We start from the raw sequence: 22,431 nt of genomic DNA, 5'->3' as shown, positions 1-22,431 counted from the left end.
TGTGGCGGATGAGAGGCTATGACATGCCTCGGATGGATATGGCGATGGGATGGGTTGACGAGAAAGCAGTAATTAAGAAATTCGGGGGAGCTGGGATGAGGCTGAGGAAAGGATCACTCAGTCGCGTTGGCCTTGCACAGGTGGGTCTGTAAAGACACTAGTGGGGCTCTCCTGCATTCACCGAGCTGCTGCCAATGTATGCTTTGATTGGCTGATGTATTTGAAGTAGACAGTACTTTTGAAGACCAGACTATTGCCCTGCGTCTCAGGTACCGAGGACCTAGCTAGCTCACTTACACGCACCTACAACTACCATACACTTGGTCGTTCTTTCCCTTCCAGCATGAATCACGAAGAAAAATATGAAGGTGAAGCTTGAGTTTGATGGAATCACTAGTGAGATTTTGATCCAACTTCGGTTCATAGTTCAATTCACACGGAGGCTGCGGAAAACTTTTTTTCAATAGTGAAATGAATGTGTTTGAAATTGGAAGAGAGCAGTAAAGAACGACTAACACCTCCTTCCCCCAAACATTGCTCCTAGTTGAGGTCTGGACCGTCTCTCGACCGTCTCTCGACCGTCTCTCTGATATCCCACTTCAAGCCATACGCAGTCTTCTCCCACTCCTCCTCATCTCAAATCAGAACGCCTCCACCCTCATCACCGATCCTACTTGAGCTGTGAAGACTCCATCATGCCAGCCATCTCTTCATCCGGGGCGAGACTCAACTCTTGGGTCCTCAGATCACATTTTGAAGATTCGAGTCGAATTTTCGCACGGCAAGCCGAGGAGCCGACCGGGCCACTGCCTCCCACATCGCCAGATTCAGACACCACCTGCTTTGGATGGGGATGTCTTACAGAGGCTCAACAGGCCGGAATTATCGTCTGCATCGCCGTGGTCTTTGCTGTGTTTGCATTCTCTCTATGGTTCTTCCTCAAGTCGAAGAAAAAGAAGAAGGAATGGACAGATCAAGATTTCGTTCTCGTCCGCAAGGCACGCCGCCGTCGGCGCAAAGTTGATAGCCGGGCCAGCTCCATCGTTACTCAGCCATCGATTCCGTTCAGACATAACGGACTTTCTGTTATACAACAGCCACCGCCAATTATGATCACTCCCCCGACCTTCTTTCATATTCCCCCACCCCCTCCACCGCCCGTTCCGGTTTATGTACCGACGCCGATGCCGATCCCGGCGCCGATACCTCCGCCTCAACCTATGTACCCATTGGTCTACCAGCCATATCTAAACCATGGCGTGTCTATTCAAGGCGGCTATCAACACCCGTTCCCGCCTCAGAGAACTTATGCGGCTCCTGTCGCCCAAAACAGCCGTCAAGGACAACAAGTACCGCAGCCGCCTTCTCAGAACATGTGGTCAAACCAACCATGGACACATCCTCGAGGTGACTCGCGTCCACAAGAGGCGTCAGGTGGACGGCCGTCACTCGCCCGCAGGCTATTCGGAATCTTCAGCACCCCGGTAGGCAGAGCCTCAACCATTGCGAGCTCAGACTCCAATTCTCTCCATGCGGTGTCTACAAGGGACAGCCATCAATCGAGATTGTCAATGACGTCCGTCACCACTCCCCCCTCACCAGAAACACGTAAAAAGCCCGAAGCCAGTCGCAGCACACAGAACGTTGCCTCTCCCTGCGGAGCTACTGTTGCCAGCGACGACTACGTCTTGTCCGCCGAGCGACCCGACGGCCCATCGCGCAAACCAGGAAAGAAGCAGACCGCAACAATCAAGAAGGACTCAATCGAGTCCAAGACCTCATTGAAGGTGCACACGACAACTGAGGAAACGAGGAATCGAAAGAAGGGAAAAGAGAAGGCGAAGCTTGACGTTGAACAAGACATCCCTGCCGGTCAAAGCCACCACAGAGATGAGCCTCGTCACAGCCCTCTTAAGATCAAGCCAATGAGAAGGTATGAAAAGAACCTCACGGAGGCGAAGATAGCAAAGCTAATTAGAGAAAGTGCTCTCAAAACGCGGGTCACAGCCATCCCGAGATCCAAGTTAGAGACCTCTCCGCGTATGACGGGTGCTCTAGGAAGCCCCAAGTTGGTGCCTTGACCTTCAACCCCTTACTATCTGCTGATAATTCCCTAGAGTTGACGACATACCTTCACACAATCGACCTGCGACATCTTCAATGGCTGTGGAAGGCGGGCAGTCCAAAAGCCCAGATTACGAGAGCTCATCTATCAGAATTGATGGGAAGGCTGACACAACCACCAGACAGAATGTAAATCACAAAGTCGTCAAACGCAAGACGGAGATCGACAGGGATGGATCACCCAAGAAAGCTCGAAAGGATCCGATGGAGGTGACGCTTCGCACAGTTGAAATGGTTGGCCGGCTCTCGACGGGTGATCTCAGTTACCCCATACAGGGAACTCGCGACAACCAAGTCACTCCTCAGCGAGACCCTCCGAAGATACAGGAGTACAGGTATGATTGACTTAAGCATTAGAGGTTGCTCCCAAACTTACAATTGAATGCAGCACGCCGTATCATGATGAATCGGATAGCGCTGAGGAATTCGACACCGACTCGCCGCCGCCTTCTCCGCCAAGGCCAGTTCATCAAGGCGGCGGTCGATACGCACCGGACCAGCTTCGCCGTGTAGCATAGACAAAGTTGGGTGAAATTGCTGAAACGAACACGACGTCGTTCTGAGATGACTAGCCATGGGAAGCAAGAGACATGGCAGAAACATGTTTTTGGTACGAATCCATTTTGGCATGGATTTTTAATGATGGATGGAGTGGTCTCAGGAGTCTGAGGGTTGCTTGACAGGTCCACAGGATGCTCAGATGATGGAGTCAGGTTACGGCGGCAGATGAACCGCAGGGGTGTGTTCAACCAAGCCAATACAAACAAAGATTCCCCTTGACAGTTGCATGTGTGCATTCATAATTCAGAGATGTGCCGAGATGTGCATATTCCAGAACAAAACAGCGGCACTGCGGGTTGCTAAAGCAGGGGTAAGTCAGGTAGTTGTGTCACTCTGGCCTGTGCGCCAGCAGGACAAAGTGGTGAGGTAAGGCACATTTGGGGGCATCCATTGGCTGAGAAGGTGAACTGGAGCTGGTGAGTGGAGTAAGGTGAGGTGAGGTACAAACAGGTAGGTACCTGCTGAGGTACTGGGGAATGGAAGGTACCACCCAGTCCGGGTGCGTAAGGTAGGTAAGGCCAAAGCAGGCCCCGGAGGTGGCTTCGTCATTGCCTGGGTCTCCGGCCGGAATGGCACTTGCACCTGCTGCACCCTGGAGCTTACCTTAGTCCAACCACCACACGAACCTCACCACTGATCAACCTCTTTCCCCCACGCCCGACCGACCTCTTGTCCGCACTTCGACCGCATCCACAGTCTTCCCTGGGACTTGGGTTCTATCACTGAGCTACTGGGATATTTTTTTCTCGACTCCGATACTCACAATCACCCGATCGCTGATTGTCGCATGCTAACGACTGCCTCCACACCCCTCCCCCCCTACACCCGGCTCAGCTGCGCATCCCCCGGCGCGCAGCCTAACTGAGACCGCAAACCCTTTCGCACGATTGAATCACAGCCTATAGCTTTGTTTGCTGTTGTCTTCAGTCACGGCTAGCATCATGTGGAACGACGAGGATAACAACCCCTATGGGACCAGCTTCGACAGGCGGGACAGCCTGACTTCCTCCTCGGCCAACCCGGCCTCTCCTACCTCTCGTGAGTGTATGTTGCGACCATCCCCCCAATACAACACCAGGCGACCAGCAAGATTCTCAAGATGATGGAAACCATAGATCTGGATGATTCCTCAGACAGTGCTGATGCCGACTGGGAGACTCTAGACCAGCGATTCGACATCCCTCAGACCCCGTCCACTACAAGCGACGAGGCTCCCCAGAATCGCGGCCTCGGCCACGACGAGAGCGAGGTTGAGAGCAGTGACAATGAGCCTATTGCTAGAGACAGGGGCGATATCGTCCCTCGCCCAAAGCCCGGTGGCTACGAGAGTCGCGTCGAGCAGATTCTCTACGAGAACCCGTCGATGCCCATCCTCATTACGGATGCAGGAAAGAGCGCAGAGAGTGGTGGTAGATACATTGTCTACACCATTCGCACCGGGGCAAGTTGGTTGAATAGTTCATACGGGGCTGTGTGCTGACAAGAAACTAGAACCTCGAGGTCCGCCGACGATACTCAGAGTTCGCTTCGCTGCGAGAAGCGCTTACCCGTCTGCACCCCACCCTGATCATACCCCCCATTCCCGAGAAGCACACAATGGCCGACTACGCCGCGAACCCCACGAACGCGAAGCAAGACCAGCAGATTATTGACTTGCGCAAGCGCATGCTCGCTGTGTTTCTGAACCGCTGCCGGCGCATGGAAGAAGTCCGAGTCGATGGGGTGTGGTGGAGATTTCTTGACCCCAATGCTAGCTGGGTGAGTCCATGTCATCGTTGCGATAGTATTATTGTGGCTGATTTTTCTTCAGAGTGAGGTCCTGCACTCTCACCCCGTAGCCTCAGTCCCCAAGTCCGTCCTGAAGGCGCCCCCTCTGGATCCAGCGAATCCTACACCCGCCCATGCCTTCCTTCCCGTACCAGCCAGCTCCGCGAAGTTGAGAACAACGGGAGGCCCAGGTGTCGATCCCAACGCCATTGCCGGAACAGGCTCTCATGTATTTGGCCGATTCCCCCCCGACAGCCATAACCTTAGCGAACAGGAACTCGACCCGTACTTCATCACGTATGAAGCCTCGATTAAGGAACTGGAGCAACTTTTGTCTGGATCTATGGAAAAGGTCAACCGTCGGACACTCAGCCATCTGTCAGCCCTTGCTGCCGATCTCTGCGAACTGGGTTCCAAGTTCAACGCTTTTGCGCTGTCGGAACAGGCACCGTCATTGGGACCTGCGCTTGAGAGGGTGGGACAGGCCGCCGACTCGTCATACATTGCAACGGAAGAACTGTCCGGATCGCTCGGTGCAAGCTTTGCGGAGCCTATGCGCGAGAATGCGCAATTTGCGGGCGTTGTCCGCAGCGTACTCAAGTACAGAGTTCTGAAGCGCGTGCAGCAAGAGCAGACGAGCGATGAACTCAACAAGAAGATTGCGCTGCTTGATCAGCTGGAGCGGAGCGAGCAAGAAGCCAAACGCATTGAGCAGTACTTGAGTAGCAGTCAACAGATTACACCCCCGCCGAAGCGATCAACGAGCCTTAGAGAGGCGGGAACGTCGAACCATCAACGTGAGGGTAGCGCCGAAGATACGGCATCCATCGACTCCGACTTTCCTCCCACCCACGGTGAGCCGGCGCCATCAGCAAGCCAGGGAGTACCGCAGAGAAGCAACTCAACGCCAGGTCATAAGAAGGCCGCGAGCAGCAACTCTATCACGAACAAGATTTTCGGACCGATTCGCCATGCGATTCAAGGAGTGGCAGACGTCGACCCTGAGAGGACGCGCCGCGACATGATCGGAAAGACCAGAGAGAGCATCGAGCAGCTGGAGCAGGCCAAAGTGGTATCTGAACATGACGTCAAGGAGGCCAGCGCCAGCATCTTGAAGGATCTCAAAAGATTCCAGGGAGAGAAGGAAGAGGATTTGCGCCGTTACATGGTAAGTTTTGCGGTATCTATGACATTACCGTAGCTAACACGACAACAGCTGGCGTATGCCAAGAGCCAGATCGAATGGGCAAAGAAGAACAAGGAGACTTGGGAAGATGCCAAGGCCGAGGTCAGCAAGATTGACGAGAGCTAGGTGTGAGTTGAGGTAACGGGACATGAATTTGCGCGTGGATATCAGAACAGCTCCAGCTCAAAGCTGCCGGCTTGTTCCTATAATTTGACGAGGCGTTGATTCTGCAGGCTTGGTTGAGGTTCGCTCGTCAGTTGGCGAAACGACGAAGGTCATTTGGCGTTTACGAGGGCTTGCCGTTCGTAAAAGCCATTGAATAGTCCATGAAATAATCAGATTAGTTCAGCTTGCTGTTCCAGACTGAGTTCATCTTGTGACTGTGACACCTTGAAAGAAAGTAGTTGAGCCATTTCGTAAACACTAAAAATGGCTTGGCGCAGCTTGGCATATCCTTTTTCATAACGTTCCTAGCAGGTTCGGGCTGTCGCGAGTTCCAGGCTCCAGCACACCTTAGGTACCCTACCTAGGTACGGCACAGCTCCCTATGGTATCGCTTATCGATAAGAAACCGATAAAGCTCCGAGACTTTTCGTCGTCGCGAGGCTAGGCCGGACCTGTTTGTACTTTCTCCTTTGCGCAACACAACACACAAGATGGACGGCGTACAGCCGCCCCCAGAGGGCCCAATCGCCTCAATCGCAGAACCCGGCATCAAGGCCGAGGGGCAGCTGCTCTTCGACCTGCGTCGGGAGGTTGCAAATCTTCTGCATCGCAATCAAACGAGCTTCCCCGGCGCACAGCCCGTCAGCTTCGCGCGCAAGCACCTGGATGAGCTCCGGAACAAAGAGTGAGTGCACCTTTTCCCCGCCCGCGCCCATCCCTCTCGCCTGCCGTAGAGGAGTCGGACAACACCAAGAAGATGAGAAAACGCGCGAGTAGATTTGCTGACTCAACGCGACGAATAGTTACTACGTCTGCGAGAAGTCGGACGGCATCCGGTACCTGCTGTACCTGACCGAGGACGAGAGCGGCCGCGAGATTCACTACCTCATCGACCGCAAAAACGACTATTGGTTCATCAAGAACAGCAGCTTCCACTTCCCGCGCAAAGATGACGTGGGCAAGCACCACACGCGCACCATCGTCGACGGCGAGCTGGTCATGGACGACGTTGGCGGCGGTCAAAAGGCCCCTCGCTTCCTCGTCTTCGATTGTCTGGTTCTCGACGGCCAGGACCTCATGTCGCGCACCCTCGATAAGCGCCTGGCGTACTTCCAGGAAAACATCTACAAGCCTTATCGAGATTTGTTCAAACAGTACCCGGAGGAGAAGGACTTCCAGCCGTTTCTCGTAGAGATGAAGTCGATGCAGCTCTCGTACGGCATAGAAATGATGTTTCGCGAAATCCTGCCCAAGCTGCGACACGGCAACGACGGCCTCATCTTCACGTGCGTATCATCCGACTACAAGCACGGCACCGACCCGCACATCCTCAAGTGGAAGCCGCCTGAAGAGAACACGGTGGATTGCCGGCTACGCTTGAACTTTCCGACGGTCCACCCGGACGAGAACTTTGACGACTTTACGGAGCCGTACATTGACTACGAAAGTGTGCCGCGTTCGGAGCTGTGGAGCTTCATGGGCGACGGACAGTATCAGTTCTTCTCGGAGGTGCACATCACCGAGGATGAGTGGGAGACGCTCAAGTCCCTTGGGGATCCGCTGAACAACCGTATCGTCGAGTGCCACAAGGACGACAAGAACCGGTGGAGGGTCATCCGCTTCCGCGATGATAAGGCCGAGGCCAATCACATCTCCACGATCAAGAGCGTGATGGAGAGTATCGAGGACCGCGTCACGGAGAAGGACCTAGCTGAGGCGGCCAAGGGAATCAAAGACTGCTGGAAAACGAGGAAGAGATGAGCGACCCGCTAATCGCGTGTTCAAAAACATCCCGTGGCGACTCCCGGAGTGAGGTTGTCCGGAGGCTTCGCGAGTTCTGGAGCGGCAGGGTTTGTATGTGTGTGTGTGTGTGTGTGTGTGAGTACGGGCGACAGAGGCGTCTTGGTGTTTACGCTGGCAGCCGAGAAAAGAGTGGGTGATGGCGGTCTGAAAAAGAGAAGAGAGCTCGCAAGACTTCTTCTTCTTTTGCAAACATCATATTGCGTCTTGGTCTCAACAATTTTTTGGGGGCGCCGGGCTTCGATAGGCGCACGATAGCAGTTATTTCGGCGTTTGCAGCTCAGGATATCAGGCATGGGTCGGACTCAAGGGGATTCGTTCATCAATTTTGCGGTATGGCCCGCCAGGGTCGTCATTGTTACTATTATACAAGTCGAGCGAAGAAGAAAACAAAATAACCACATTTAATAACGCAGCTCGGAGAAGGACATGATGCATTATGGTTGTTGACGAGTATGTTCCACATTCACAAGCCAAACAGGAAGAAGAAGCCAAGGGGTTGTCTGTCTCGCAGCGCAGCGCCCCCTTCACCTTGACTCAGCAAGGTCTTGGCTATCATTTCTCGCCAGAACCGTAAAGGGCACGTTTTGGCAACTTTCGGATGAGCAAGGGAGAAAAAAAGTATCCGTACAGCACTAGCGATTAGCTCAGCTAGGATCCAAGGTACCTACTATGAGATGCGCATGCATGGTCGAGCTATACAGAATGCATGTGAACGAAGCCCCGCGTCACTGCTGATTCCCTCAGGAGCTTCCCAACAAACTCAGGGCAGGTAATAGCCAGCAGCTGGCTGGCTTTCCCGCCTTACCTACATAGGCGCCCCTGGCAGTAGCAGCACGCAGGCGGCAGCACCCCGCCATTGCAGCCAGCCCGGGCAGGCAGGGACCGATCCAGGCACGGGCTTCCGCAAACCTCGAAGACGTCACAAACCTAAAGTTTCCCAATCTTACCTTAGCAGCGACGACGAACCACCCGGCCGGCGGCGAAGGGAGGAACACTGGGAGTTCCGATAGAGCTAATCTTGAACCTCAATTGCCCTGTCCCATTACTATTCTCCTTGCCATGACCCTCCTCAGCGCGTCCAACTTACACATCCGTCCGTGATACATTCAATTGGCCCTCCAACAACCTAGTAACACCAAGTTTCCCCCATCCGCCCACCATGATTCTCGGCCCCGTGTCGCTGCTCGATTGCCTGGTCTTTGTTATATTCCTGACGCCCCAGCTCTTGCTCAATGTCGGCTTCTTCCCCACGGCGGTGGTGGCCATCAAGGCGTTGCCCTTCCTGCTGTTCGAGCTGCCCAGCTCGCTGTTCCGCGAACGGTTCCTGCTGAGCCCGGACGAGAGGTCGCCGTTCGTGCAGCGGGCGAGCTTCTTCGAAGACCTCGTCATCCGCTGCGTGCGCTACGCCTTTGCGAACCTGCCCACCAACATTGGCCGCGTCTTCTTCTCAAAGTACATCTCATTGCCGTTCCTACGGTTCCGCATGCTGCGGCATGGGTACATCAGATCACCCGTCAGCTGGCGGGAGTACAAACAACATGTAAGTCTAGTTTGCCCCATTTTCTTCACGTGTGAGATGCGGTGGCTTAGTTCTCGATGGCAGGGTCGCCATGGATTCCAGGGCGTCTGGATCAACAAGGACGCTACCAAACCACCCGATGTTGTCGTTTACTATGCACATGGCGGCGGATTCGCCATGGGTTCTGCCTACTTCTACCTCGAATTCCTCCTGTCGTGGCACGCGCTGCTGGTTCAGCAAGGCTACCAGAACCCAGCCATCTTTGCGCTCGAGTACACGCTCGTTCCCGACGAGAAGTACCCGACGCAGGTGTACGAGACCTTGAGGGGATATAAGCATGTGCTCTCCATTGCGGGAGACCCGAAGAAAGTGGTCATTGCAGGGGACTCGGCAGGAGGGACTTTGATGTTGACGCTGCTGCTGGAGCTGGGCCACATGAATGAAGCAAGAGCATTCAAGGAGAAAGGGGACGACTCTGCACCATCGGAGGGCGAAAGCCAGCAGTCGCTTCGGCGAGCTTCGGAATCGCCGCTCCCAGGATTCTGCGTGTTAATTTCGCCATGGGCACGACTGATATCAACCAAACACGAAAACTCGGCCAGCGATTACCTTGACCGCGACACGCTGTGGAAATACGCGACACAGTATGCCGGACACACACATGCCTACGACCAAACGGCGTCTCCCGGGCAGTGCGGCGATCATCGGGTGTGGGCGGAAGCTAGCCCGCCATGCGGCTTCTTCATCACATACGGATCCGAGGAAGTGTTTGCGCCGGATATCAAGGACCTGATCAACACATTGGTGAAGAGTACCGAGGTAGACAGCCGCAGCGAGGACGGCGGGATCCACGCCTGGCCCGTAGTATCGCTGTTCTTGTCAAGCACAGAGGACAAGAGGCTCAAGGGTCTGCGGACACTAACGTCAGCCATACGGAAGCACATTCAGTAAGCCGTCTGCCAAGGGGGCGGATGCCGGTCGGGGTCAGATTAGATCAAGTAAAAAACTGTCATGGACCGAGGCGCACAACCTCGAAACCAGAGCTGGAGGACTCGGCTTCTGCAGTCGTGTCCTATTGTTGGTCTCCAGCTATTTCTCTATCTTTATCATCATCCGTGACGACCAATAGAAGGTAGGCGCTGGGGCGGGTGCGCAAACAATAGAATTGATTTCGTGGTTTGATTACCTGCATGATTGAAGTGCGTTCCTGCATACCAGGCCGTTGGCCAAGTGGGAGATTGCAGCGGTAGTGGCGGGATTTCTGCCGAGGGATCGCGAGCAAACATGTCAGTGTTTGCAGAGACGCGTTGAGAGATGCAGATGAGTTCTTGCGCACAGGTCCAGCCCCCGAGCGGAGACAAGTGCGACTCGCGACGGGAGGGTCGTCGCAAAGCTCAGACGGGTAGGTGGTAAAGGTAAGGAGCTGTTGTGGGTCTCGCGTGAGGTCATGGATGGCCTAGACAGTCAGCGACTCGATGAAGGCGACGTTTTGCGACGGGCAAGGCCATTTGACTTGGGACGATGGGGGCCCTTGATGACGGTGTGCGGCGAAAAGGGTCGAAGGAGCCCAAGGTGCAGGGAGGGTGCCAGCTCCAGGCAGCATTGAAGAGGACGGCGCGGGGTTTGACGATGTGTCTCATCGATATAAAGCGAGTGGGAGCTGATGCCGGTGCGAAGCCGCGAGGTCAGACTCGTTTGGACATGACATCTCGACGTGCGATATTTGAGCTGTCCCTCTAGAGCCTACTGAGGCCGCGTGTGTGAGTGCGCGAATATTGGCTGGGAGGCAGGCAACGAGAGGCGTGAGCTGAGTTGTCATGGACGGTCAGCCAGCCAGGCTACCTCAGTGAGCCAGCCGCCTCTTTCAGCCTGCTTGAGGTTACTTCGGGTGCGCCGCAAGGTACAAGTGCATCCGCGAAGCTGCAATATGCAGACTGGGCCAACGGTGGGGAGGGCGAGACGCTCGCGCCGTTGACGAACCGGCAATGTGACGGATGAGGTTTGTACTGGAAAATGAGTGAGGTTTGCGCCACGAACGACAAGAGAATAACAGAAGACGAAAAGGTGGTGGCGAGGCGTGGACAAATATCGCGGTCGGAAAAAAAAAAAAACAGAGACGAGGATTTGGTGGCAGATGACAGTTTGGAGCTTAGACGGCAAGCTTGAGTACCTGAGGGCGGTACTGGAGAAGCTAGCCATGGAGGTAGGTACTTGAGCGTGAAGTATTGGTGGTAAGGTAGAGGGAGGCAGTGTTGGCACTGGAGGGGGAAACGGTAAAGCGCGGGAGAAGAGGTCGAGGATCCTGGTCCAATCAGGATAACAGCGTGGCCCCTGCAACTGGGGGTGATTTTTTGGAGAAGGCAGAGGGGAGCAAAGGGGAGCTGTGACCCGCGACGTGCATATAAACGGTGGGCATTCCCACTGCGAATCCATCGCCTTATGAAAGGAGCCCGCTTCTGCCCACCGCGAGGTCCATGTCCACAGTCCAGCTGCCTTACACCACCCGCACCGCCTGCCAAAAGCCCACACACCCGCTGGCCACACCTGCCATCATCACGGGGCCGTCGTCACCTTGACCTTCCGCCTCCGTCCAACCAACCGTCGCAAACACCGGGCGGACAGCAGCCAGCGCAGAGCAACTGCACCTGCGACTGCACCTGCTGCCATTTTGCCTGGCAACTGCCTCCTGCCGCCTGCCGTTCGTGCCTGCCTGCCAGTCCGCCAGAGGGAAGCAAGCAAGACATCACGCCGCGCCTGCGTTGGCCTCACTGGCCCATCTTGACGACATAACACGCCCATTCACACGTTTCATCACCCCTTTTCCTTCTTGTCTCTCTTGCAGCCGCCAACAACACCTCACTGGATCACGGCCGAACATACCGCTGCCCCGCACCTCACGCCTGACCGCACCACGACCTGCGCGCCCACCGCCTCCTGCCCAGCACCCCCGAACCCAGTGCAGTTGCATCCTGGTTCGCCTCTCACACCGAAACCTTATCGTACCGAAGCTGCCATATCGCCAAAGTCTTTCCTGACTCAGCGCTCGGGCCCAATCGCGACTTCTCCATTTCATCGACGAGCTGTGTCTGTGTCGAGAGTGCGTGTTGTCGCACAAGCAGACCTCTTGTCTCGGCCACGCCCTCTTCAGCCACGACTTCCCGTCGCTTCGAGCTTCTGGTACTGTCTGCATCCATCAGCCTTACCACAAACACGTTGTTGCCTGCTTCGAGGCCCGGAGACGTCTTTCCATCAGGTTGCTCCTCTCACTTTGAGGACTGAGACTTGAGTCGCGAGAAGGCTCCTTCTGCCTGCTTGTCTGCCCTGGTCGTAACAGCAACCTGGCGCTCTTGTCGTGTGTCTGTATATCAGAGAATGTGGGAGCTTATCGGCCTTCTCAGACGTGCCTCGCTCTTCTCTGTCTTGTCGTGACTTGCTTGTGTACTTCAGCCCTGCCCATCACCTTGGCTCAGGCTGACTTGCACGCAGCTCACACTGGGACATCTTCCCCTCCACACGCACACAGGCACGCATCTCCATCCTGTCTCGTTCTGCATGTCATCCGCGAGTCGAGCCTACAGCATCTTTACTGCTTCTGCCTCGTTCACTGCCACCACCAACGCGACACTGCATTAGCCCCGCGTCCCAAGGACACCATCCCGTCTCACGCATCCCAGCAGACGTAGCGCTGGGACAAGCTGTCACTGCCTCAGTGCCTATACATACCGCACGCGGCAGCCAGGCTTAAATCAGACTCCGGGAAACACGGAACGATTGCCTTGGCCGGTCCCAGTCTATATCCCAGTCCAGTCAGTTGTTTATACCACTGAAGAGCATACGCCCACGCACACAAGGGATTGCTCGCGTTGAGAGACGCAAGTCATTGAAGGAAACCACCCAAGCCGAACGAGAGGGGAAGCAGGTGCTTTTTGTTCTCCAAGAAATCATCCACCCCCCTGTTCCTCGCTTAATCATCCTGTCTCCGCTCCCACGCTGCCATAGGCGGTTCTTGGACACCCTTGGCCATTGCACCCCAACCCGACCCAGCCAAGTCCCCCCCCTGCCATTCGTCCTCCACTTTGAGGGACGAAAAAAAAAATAGCGGCCTTCTAATTTTTCCAGAACAGCGCCAGAGCAGGACCTACCTAGCCGGGAGAGGGAGAGGGAAAAAAAATAAAAATGGCGGACGACACTGCCTACGCTCCCAAGTCGCCAGACCTCTCTTCCTTTTATTCGGCAGCACCCGCCCCGCCTACACCTCCACAGCACAATCTGCAGCACCAGCAGCAGCACCTGGACCTGAGCAAACTGCAAACTTCAGGACCTGCGCCGCCGGTATATGAATACTCCTCGTCCCCGTCGCGCGCCTACCAACCTCACCAGCCGACTTCTACTCCTGTACACATCAAACACGAGCAGCCCCACTACCCGTCCTCTACGGCTTTCAAGTCCGAATATTCCTCTTATCAGCCACCCGTGCAGCAAATCCACCCGCACCACCAGCACCACCACCAACCGCACCAGCAGTACCTGTCGCCGCAGTACAACCACCAGCCGCCGCAGCCACCACCACAGCAACAGCAGCAGCAGCCTTCTCCGCAGCAACCCCCACCAAGCCCATATGGGCAGCAACCCATCAAATATCAAGATCAGCATCAACTCCAATATCAACCACCAACACCCCAGAGCCACCAATACGTAGAGAAAAAACAGTACGGCACAACGCCCAATCTCTACGACATTCCGTACAACCCAAATTCCGACAATCAAGCTTTGCCCCAGACACCAGGTTCTGCCACCATGCCTCCAAGGAAGAACACACAGTCGGCTCCCTCGCCGCCGCCAGTCGAGCCCTCTCCAGTTCGGACTAAGTTCCCCACTGCCAGGATAAAGCGCATCATGCAGGCCGATGAGGAAGTCGGCAAGGTGGCTCAACAAACACCCATCGCCGTTGGCAAGGCCCTGGAGCTATTTATGATTGCAGTTGTCAGTAAGAGCGCAGAGATCGCCAAGGAGAAGAACTCCAAGCGTGTAACGGCACAGATGTTGAAGCAAGTCATCGAAAGAGACGGCCAATATGATTTCTTGGCCGATATTGCCCTCAAGGTCGGCGACGAAGAGAAGAGGGGTGGCCGCTCCAAGGCTGACACAGAGAGTGAGGAGGAAATGGAGGTTGAGACGAAGAAGAAGGGCAAAGGTGGTCGCAAGAAGAAGGCCACGTGAGAAACTGTTTCTGCACATCGCATCGGGGTCGAGATTATTTGAATGACGAGAACTATGAAAGGGTTATGAGGACTGGCGTTGGACTGGCTAGCATCTACATCGGCGTTGGGTGACACAACGAAAACTTGTCACTTGGGGGCATAGGGTACACGGCACGGAGGAACTAAGCGCTGCTTCCTCACACTTGCATGCCATGGACGGCTTGTCTTCCTTGTATGCGCATTGGGCCTGTCGTTGAACAGCATTCACATTCACATTCACATTTTTAGAATGAAGAGATTATGTTGCGCTTCAAAATGATTCTCGCATGTGCTGCTGATACCGACTGACTTACACCGTGGGCCATCTGAAACTCACTTCTCACCAACCCGGCGCGGCACGGCACCTCGGCGGGGTCTCTTTGCTTGCCTCATGCTGTGAAATCAATGGGGGATAGGGGGCCAAGCAAGCTCGCAAATTTGTGTAATTATATCAAGATAATTTCATCTCATTCTCACAAGTCCATGGACCTCTCTGTCTCAAATCACCTACCAACTGTACATAGTACGTCAGCTCTCAGGGTGAGCTCTCTCGCCCCGCCCCCTATGCACCTACGTCACATATGCATATAAGACGATACCCCGCCGGCAGGGGTCATCCACCTTGAGGTTCCAAGTTAGTAAGGTAGCTTCTCTGGCTCGGTGCCTCAGTCTCTGGGCAAATGTGTCTCGCCTCTCCAACTCCCGCAGGCGCCTACGGCTTGCGGAGTAAAGAAGGTAGCGAACTCGGTCCCAACGGACTGCGGCCCCTTTTTGTGTGAAGGTGGCCCCTAAAGTTCCGGTGCTCAGTCCTAACCCAGCCCGCAAGGTACCTTACAGGCATGGCAGGGCAGGCCAGGTAAGGTAAGGTACCTAGCAATTGCGGATTGAGCCCCAGTGTTCCCGGCGCTGAGCATGCTCATGCTGAGGTAACCCGGCGTACCTTAATTTGAAGCCCGAAAATTTAGGCACTTGCAACGGCGGGTCGTGCATGGCTGATGGGGCATTCCTCCCACCTTCCAAGTCACGCCCTCACATTAGTGGACAAATCGACCTCCCCAAATCCACGGCCGAGGAGGGAGCTACCTACAACTGGACTCCTTTAATACACCGACGAGCAACCGGCCACCTCACCGCGTGTACCTACCCTACCTGTCCTTCCGCCGACTCGACTCGATCCATTGTCTTGCTTGCTGCATCTGCAAATCTGCGTGCTGCTCTGCGCAAACCGACCTCCCAAACATATGAGCTTCTAGAGCCATGCGAAACCGTCCCTCTCGCTGCGAATACCGTTCATGTCCATGATCAATGAGGCACCGAGCCTCACTGTACTTGCATCCTTCTTTCCGCTTCGTGGCGTAACCAATGTCGTGGGACCTGCTCAAGCGATTCCTTGAGTCCGACGTCTTCAACTCGAACCCTTTTCTCTCCGTCTCCTACCTATCGTGAGCTCTTTCCCCCTCCTCCCGCCATCTCCAAGTTGTCGCAGCGTCCGTTGCGCCCCCAATTGGCGCTGACACATGACGTCGGACACTCAAAACTGACTCCTTTGTGATGCAGCCGGTATGCCGACCATGTGGGAATTCACTATGTCCTTTGCAACAAGCTGCGACAATTCCCTTACGAGGACATTGAATTCTTCTTGCCGCAGCTATGCCACCTTATAATTAGCGTCGACAATGAGTCCATGGCCCTGGAGGAATTCCTCCTGGACCTGTGCGAGGAGTCTGTGACTGCCGCCCTCCTTGTGAGTTACCCTCTGTCAACCCATTGCGCCTCGATGGCTTGTCTAATGTCACTTTCTAGACCTTCTGGCTCTTCCAAACCTACCTACACGACCTATCATCCAATCCTCAATCCAAGTCCTTTCAAACGTGTCGTAGGGTGTACAACAAGGTGCAGCACATCGTATTCGGTCTCCCAGATGCCGCGCGGCATGACAAGATTAAGGAAAACATCCTGCCAGTTACGGTTCTTGCAAGCTTCGTCTTGGCCAGTGTCGCGGTCCCTCTCGTCCCGCATTGGGCGGGACCCCTCGCCGTTGCACAAGCCAGGAAGCCTCAACCATCCGACGACCTGATATCCAACTCGCAAACACAGGACAACAACCCCAAGGTGACACGATCCCAGACGGTGACGGCCGCGAGCAGCACAAGGTCCAAGCGTGCGAAAGATGGCGGGCGCATCACGAGCGCCCCGGATCTTGTGATTTCGAACTTGCCTCACCGGGCGACGGACCCGTCGCCAACGCCGTCGCGGCAGGGTTCATCGGGCTCGAGGACTCCAGTAGAGGTCAAGAGGTTACCGTCACATCTCGAGATGAAGAACGCGGACGCCCGACTTAGTTCATCCTCGCTGCCTCTTCCCGAGCTGCGGTCTCCACGGTTGGCCATCACCCGGCCCGCAACTCCAGTGTCTGCAGGACTCCCGCCACGACCGAACGATGCTCTCAACAGGAGACATTCTCATCACTTCAAGAGCAGTGCCGCCGGCGCCGAATTGACACCTTTACAGAAGACGAGGCTTTTGCGACAACACTACTTCAGGTGCGAGACGCAGTTTTTGACGGCGCTCGAGGGGATTTCGAACCGGCTAGTCATTGTGCCGAAGCCTGCCCGCCTCAGTGCGCTTCGCGCGGAGCTGGCTCTCATCGCACAGGATCTTCCGGCCGAGGTGGATGTTCCAGTCATCTGCCCCCCGACGCTTGTTGATGGCTCTCCGGCGAAGAGTAGACACCATCGAATTGTGCGCTTGAACCCGGGGGAATCAACAGTTCTTAATAGTGCGGAGAAGGTGCCATATCTACTTATGGTTGAGGTGCTAAGGGATGACTTCTCATTCGATCCAGAGACGCCAGACAACAAGAGGCTTTTGTCGACTTTGCTTACGGAGCAGGGCACCAATCGACGCATCTTCGACCTGTCTGACTCGCCGCGCATACCCATCGCGCCTAAAACTCCGGAGCCCGTCATCGACAGTGTGTTCGAGCCCATTTCCGGCGACCTGGGAAGCTCTCCTATGCTGAAGCCATTCGATGAAGATCCATCTTCGAAGTTCCAAGCCAAACAGGTTTCGCCGGCGCAACCACAGCGTCTCCCAAGCGGCACTACCACGATGTCAAGTACAATTTCCGACAACATGACCACTCCACGCAGCTCAGGCGCCTCTACCTCGAGATCTAGCAGTCCCCCAGGCCCTCTCCGCAAGATGACGCTATCAGGCCGTGGTGCTCCAGCAGCCGAGCAGCCCGACTTTTCTGCACTCGCGACGCATATGCGCACAGCCTCACAAATGTTGGCCCAGCTTGAGGCTACGAGCGGCAAGCGGCCAAGACATGAGGTGCAAGCTATCAGGGCAAAAATCATTGCGAGCATGCAGAGTCTGGAGGAGCAGAGCTTCGATATGGATGAGCAGGGTCCAACATTTGACACGATCATGGCCAAGGCCTCTACTGCGCAGGCGGCGCAGGCTGCTGCCGTTGCACAAGTAAATGCTGAGCCTGAGGTGGAGAGCGAATCACCTATTGAGCCAGGGGCCAATGCCGGTGCTGGACTGGCGAGAATGGAAAACGACATCAAGACCGGTGGTATCCAGACCAAGGGCGACCGTGACGATCCGAGCGCAGCAGTCTTTGGTGAAGCCTGGGAGGCCAAGAAGGAGCGTGTCCGCAAGACCTCACCTTATGGCTGGATGAAGAACTGGGATTTGGTTAGCGTCATCGTGAAGACGGGGGCCGATCTGCGTCAGGAAGCGTTCGCGTGCCAGTTGATCGACGTTTGCCACAAGATTTGGGTCGATGCGAAGGTCAATGTCTGGGTCAAGCTCATGCGCATTCTTGTCACGGGAGAATCGTCGGGCTTGATTGAGACGATTACCAACGGCGTCTCATTACACTCTATCAAGAGAAGTCTGACTCTGTCAATGGAGGCGGGCCCGGGCCAAAAACGTCGATTCGCCACTCTCAGAGATCACTTTCTCAAAGCGTTTGGTGCCGCAGATAGCGAACCGTACAAGGCTGGAGTAGACGCCTTTAAGCGCTCGCTGGCCGCGTACAGTATGATATCATACATCTTGCAGCTGAAGGACAGACATAACGGTAATGTCCTGATCGACAGCGAGGGCCACATCGTTCACATCGACTTCGGCTTCATGTTGTCCAACTCTCCGGGATCCGTTGGCTTTGAAGCGGCGCCTTTCAAGCTGACACAGGAGTACATTGAGGTGCTGGGAGGCATCGGATCTGATGACTACGAAGACTACAAGAAGCTCTGCAAACAGGCTTTCCAAGGTAAGTTACGTCCCACCAGGAGTGTTTGAACAGAGCTAACCTCTTCAGCCTTGCGGCGGTCTGCGGATAACATCATTGATCTGGTGGCCATGATGGGACGTGACTCGAAGATGCCCTGCTACTCTGCTGGCGTAGCCCAAGCTACGCACAACCTTCGCCAACGGTTCCAATTGCAGCTCAGTGCGGACGAGGCGGAGCAGTTTGTCGAGACTGACTTGATCGGCAAGTCTCTCGGCAGTTATTACACGCGGCTGTAGGTTTCCTCTACTCTTGACACACGTCCAATTGCTAACGTCCGCCAGCTACGACACCTTCCAGTATAGAACGCAGGGCATCTACTAGATGGGTGATGATGGGACTTGGTCAACAACTCGTGCATTGGGGCATTGGCATACATCTAGGCATCTGGGCGGCGTTGTGGTTGTATAGACGACTTGCTGATAATGAAGAGCCGAGGAATGATCTCTCGGGCACACATGACTCGATGGGGAGGCAGCGTTTTAGAGGTATAGCTTGCCTCTTGAGGAGATAGGATACCGAATAAGATGAATGATATCCATATGAAAAGTTTTTAGTACCTGTTCCGAGTGCCGTGCGTGCAAGTGAGGCTATGATCTATGGGCAGGTTGCCGCTAGTGAATGACGCTCAACAGCTATAGGATACTCGCGAACTGAGCATTTAGTATGTTTCGTATGTTTCCGAACGGGCTCTACCAGTCCTGACTCCAACAACGATGCGCGGCATGTTGTATCACAAACGGGAGGCATCTCAGACACTCGTACGTCTGGCAGTGAGCATTCTCAGAGTTATCTGTTCTCCTCTGGTCTCATTCCTGTAATGGCTCTAGGATGTTGGAGTCGCCGCGCTCGTTTTGTGTCGCCGACTTGGAATTTTGGCGAGGCGGATTGGGTTTCGCAGCATCGAATTACTTTTGGGGCAAGTTGTGCATGTCCATTCGCTCGCAGACCTCTCAGTAAGTTTGAATAGTAACTGGGAGGGAAATTCACCACATAGCAAGTGACGCACGCACTCGTATTCTGTGCAGAGAATAGCCAACGCCTCGATGCGAACAGAAACGGTCCAGAGTCAACTTCGCTGTCACGCCTGTCGATCTCAGCCTGTTGGTCCTCCAGATTCTTGAACCAGCGCGACACGAGCCCCAAAACCTCCCAGAAAACCCCCATTTCCCGGCGTTGGGCCCGATTCAAGGTATCCATCAAGGTCAACTCGAAGGACCCCGTCGCCGTATGCACCACCATCTCTCACTCGTTCTTCTTCACGTCGCGAGTCACACTCCGAGCTGCTTCAAAGGCGCCTTCACTGCCAACCGCCTTCTCTAGTTGGCGTTTGATATGCATTGCATTGCTGAAAAGAAGGACTATTGACAGGTTAGCTCTAACCATCAGTATCGACAAACGAGAGGGATGGCATACGCGTTGGCACCACGACCCAGGGGCCGTTGAACCCGATGTAGTAGACCCAGAAGTAAAGGAACTCGGGTCGACTGTGAGATACGCCGTGGAGAAAGTACTCGGTCAAGCTGGTAGAGTAGTAGAGCACGACGCCGTACAGGTGGCCGACGCACATGATGATGGTCAACGGGTAGCGCAGGGTGCTCCTCTTTGCGATGGCGACCACGATGGACCAGCACAGCGGACCCCATACCGCCTAATTCCTGTTATTGACTATTCGCTCAGAGGTTGAAACAGGGTTTCTTACCACGGTGAATCCTTCAACGCAGAGCATAAAAGAGTCGGATGTCAGGTAGCGTGAGTCGGACAGGGCGTATTCCTTCCAGAGCTGGCCGAAGAAAGTTTGCAGGCTTGCTAGGTTCTCATGGTAAAGAATGAAGTAGCCTGCAAGGGGATGAGATACTGATCAGAAATGATGCGATGGAAGATTGGGTTGTTACCTACCCTCGAAGAAGCAGTGAAGAAAGCCGCCTGCGTCGTGTTAGCTGTTGTAAGCGCCGCAGCCGAGAGCCACTACGCACAAAGTGCAAACCAAGCGACGGTGAAGAGATCTGCCTTCGACAGAGCAGGGTGGGCTTTCCTGGCGCCCAGGACAGCCGCTCCAACGGCCAGAGCAAGAACGGCGCCGAAGGCGATGAGGAGGACGGGGATGGAGGTTTGGTTCGCGGTGTAGTGCAGGATTTGGGCGTCGACGGGGTAGTACGGATGTGCGGGAGCAGCCACGTTGGCCGAAAAGTCGACGGCCGGGTCATTCATGTTATGCGGGATGGACTCAGTCATTGCTGGCTACGTATATCTCGGTTTTGGGCTTGATTCTTGACGCGTGGCTGGCCGACAAAATTTGGTTGTGAGGATGCTGGAGGATCGATGTAACTCGGCGGTCAAGACGGTGGAAAATGACACCTAGGTGCCGGCCGAATCAATGGTCACAGCATATCCTTTCGGCCTGGTCTTAAAGTCCAATGCATTTTTCCTTCTAAACAAAAGGAGACCTGGTTATGTCAAATATTGAACTGGTTTCTCAGGCGGCTTGAAATCTCATAGAGGGCGGGAGTTATTGCTGGTTCCTCTCACACGCATGTCTGCTTTAGTTGCATCTCAGCTGCCCTTCTAAAAGACGGCGCCATTGAGAGGTGCCTGGCGCTGGCCTCCGGATAAAATACGTGCAAATTGGATCACTGAGAAGCCTGTTAGATGAGAGAAAAGTTGTGAACTAAGGCCTAAGAGAAACAGTCTGCTTCACAGGTTAAGTACACGGTAGTAAATATTGTTTGCAGAGAATAGCGCACTTGAGACGAAGTTCTTGTCTCTCACTTCACCACGTTGATGGTTCTCTAGCACCTGTGTAACGTAACAACAGTTACCTTAGCGGCCGATTGGGGAAACCGGACCGCTGATCTTCCGCAGGCCGCCGCCCGTGTGAGGTGGATGCCGTTCCCGCCAATTAGTCGACCTCGTGTTGCCATCTCCGTCAAGTCATCACCGTGGCTGTATGTGAGACGCACTTCTCAACCCCGCCGTCTGGTCTTTTCCCCAAATCACCGCACCCTCAGAGCCGCGACAGTCAACATGGGCGACGTTCCGGTCGAAGAAGCCCCTTTCCCGCTGACGGATGTCGATAAGTGGGTCCTCTCACAGACGGACGAGGAGTTCAAGAAGCATGACTGGGAGGAGCTCAAGGAGATTATTAGTGCGTCATATTTTTTGCGCTTTGGCTTTGTATCTTGAGAGTCTAATGGTCTACAGAGACGAACAAGCTGGAGGTTCTGAAGCGGAAGCCCTCAGACCTGCGTCGATACATGAAGTGGACGGCCGAGACCAAGGCCGAGTATGGTTCCATGACCAAGTACCTCCTCGTGAACCGCCTGCCAAAGACCTGGGGCGAGCCGCCTTTCACCCCCAAGTCGCTCGTTCCCTTTGAGGATCCGTCCGACTACCGAGTCCTTGTCAACGACTGGCCGTACGGACTTGACCCCGAGATCACCCATATCGTGGTCTGGTCGCGCACCATCATCCCTACTGATGCAGTGACCGGAGACATGACGCCAGAGAGCAGGCGCATCACCCAGAGATTTGTCGAAAAGTACTTTGTTGAAAGCTTAGGCGATGGTGGAGCAGACAGAGTTGTCTGGTTCAAGAACTGGGTTGCTTTGCAGAGTGTGCGGGCTCTTGAGCACATCCATGTTTTGGTGAGAAATGTAGACGCAGAGGTCATCAAGAAGTGGGCCGAAGAGCAGCCGTGGCATAGACAGAACTGAGCGGATAGACCCGGTAGAGATGAATAGACACCATATCAGCCGTCGAGCTG

General features: G+C 54.8%; 7 protein-coding genes across 7 annotated transcripts; 6 read left to right on the top strand and 1 right to left on the bottom strand.

Annotated features, from left to right (window-relative positions):
* Positions 1 to 3,784: 3,784 nt before the first annotated feature.
* Positions 3,785 to 5,764, top strand: ATG20 (Autophagy- protein 20; the record flags this gene model as incomplete). The annotated part of the gene is made up of 4 exons (XM_053175859.1): positions 3,785 to 4,105; positions 4,177 to 4,443; positions 4,496 to 5,620; positions 5,669 to 5,764. 4 exons carry the CDS (start codon positions 3,785 to 3,787, stop codon positions 5,762 to 5,764), a joined length of 1,809 nt encoding a protein of 602 aa, XP_053040288.1.
* A 530-nt stretch (positions 5,765 to 6,294) lies between these two features.
* On the top strand, positions 6,295 to 7,564 carry RNP2 (mRNA-capping enzyme subunit alpha; the record flags this gene model as incomplete). The annotated part of the gene is made up of 2 exons (XM_053175858.1): positions 6,295 to 6,488; positions 6,607 to 7,564. 2 exons carry the CDS (start codon positions 6,295 to 6,297, stop codon positions 7,562 to 7,564), a joined length of 1,152 nt encoding a protein of 383 aa, XP_053040287.1.
* A 1,201-nt stretch (positions 7,565 to 8,765) lies between these two features.
* COL26b_002951 (uncharacterized protein) lies at positions 8,766 to 10,076 on the top strand (the record flags this gene model as incomplete). The annotated part of the gene is made up of 2 exons (XM_053175857.1): positions 8,766 to 9,146; positions 9,210 to 10,076. 2 exons carry the CDS (start codon positions 8,766 to 8,768, stop codon positions 10,074 to 10,076), a joined length of 1,248 nt encoding a protein of 415 aa, XP_053040286.1.
* Positions 10,077 to 13,301: 3,225 nt separating this feature from the next.
* Positions 13,302 to 14,345, top strand: COL26b_002950 (uncharacterized protein; the record flags this gene model as incomplete). Its single annotated transcript, XM_053175856.1, has 1 exon — positions 13,302 to 14,345. The coding sequence occupies one exon, from the start codon at positions 13,302 to 13,304 to the stop codon at positions 14,343 to 14,345; it is 1,044 nt and encodes a 347-aa protein (XP_053040285.1).
* A 1,382-nt stretch (positions 14,346 to 15,727) lies between these two features.
* COL26b_002949 (uncharacterized protein) lies at positions 15,728 to 18,992 on the top strand (the record flags this gene model as incomplete). Its single annotated transcript, XM_053175855.1, has 5 exons — positions 15,728 to 15,807; positions 15,923 to 16,109; positions 16,169 to 18,650; positions 18,699 to 18,903; positions 18,953 to 18,992. The coding sequence occupies 5 exons, from the start codon at positions 15,728 to 15,730 to the stop codon at positions 18,990 to 18,992; spliced, it is 2,994 nt and encodes a 997-aa protein (XP_053040284.1).
* Positions 18,993 to 19,913: 921 nt separating this feature from the next.
* On the bottom strand, positions 19,914 to 20,903 carry COL26b_002948 (uncharacterized protein; the record flags this gene model as incomplete). Its single annotated transcript, XM_053175854.1, has 4 exons — positions 19,914 to 19,987; positions 20,085 to 20,319; positions 20,371 to 20,507; positions 20,645 to 20,903. The coding sequence occupies 4 exons, from the start codon at positions 20,901 to 20,903 to the stop codon at positions 19,914 to 19,916; spliced, it is 705 nt and encodes a 234-aa protein (XP_053040283.1).
* Positions 20,904 to 21,692: 789 nt separating this feature from the next.
* Positions 21,693 to 22,381, top strand: COL26b_002947 (uncharacterized protein; the record flags this gene model as incomplete). Its single annotated transcript, XM_053175853.1, has 2 exons — positions 21,693 to 21,813; positions 21,870 to 22,381. 2 exons carry the CDS (start codon positions 21,693 to 21,695, stop codon positions 22,379 to 22,381), a joined length of 633 nt encoding a protein of 210 aa, XP_053040282.1.
* Positions 22,382 to 22,431: the final 50 nt, after the last annotated feature.

Source organism: Colletotrichum chrysophilum (assembly GCF_026319265.1).
Source record: "Colletotrichum chrysophilum strain AFK26 chromosome Unknown scaffold_15, whole genome shotgun sequence".
NCBI lineage: Eukaryota > Fungi > Ascomycota > Sordariomycetes > Glomerellales > Glomerellaceae > Colletotrichum > Colletotrichum chrysophilum.
Note: the sequence above shows the minus strand (reverse complement) of the source record. Positions and strands in the feature narration are given on the sequence as shown.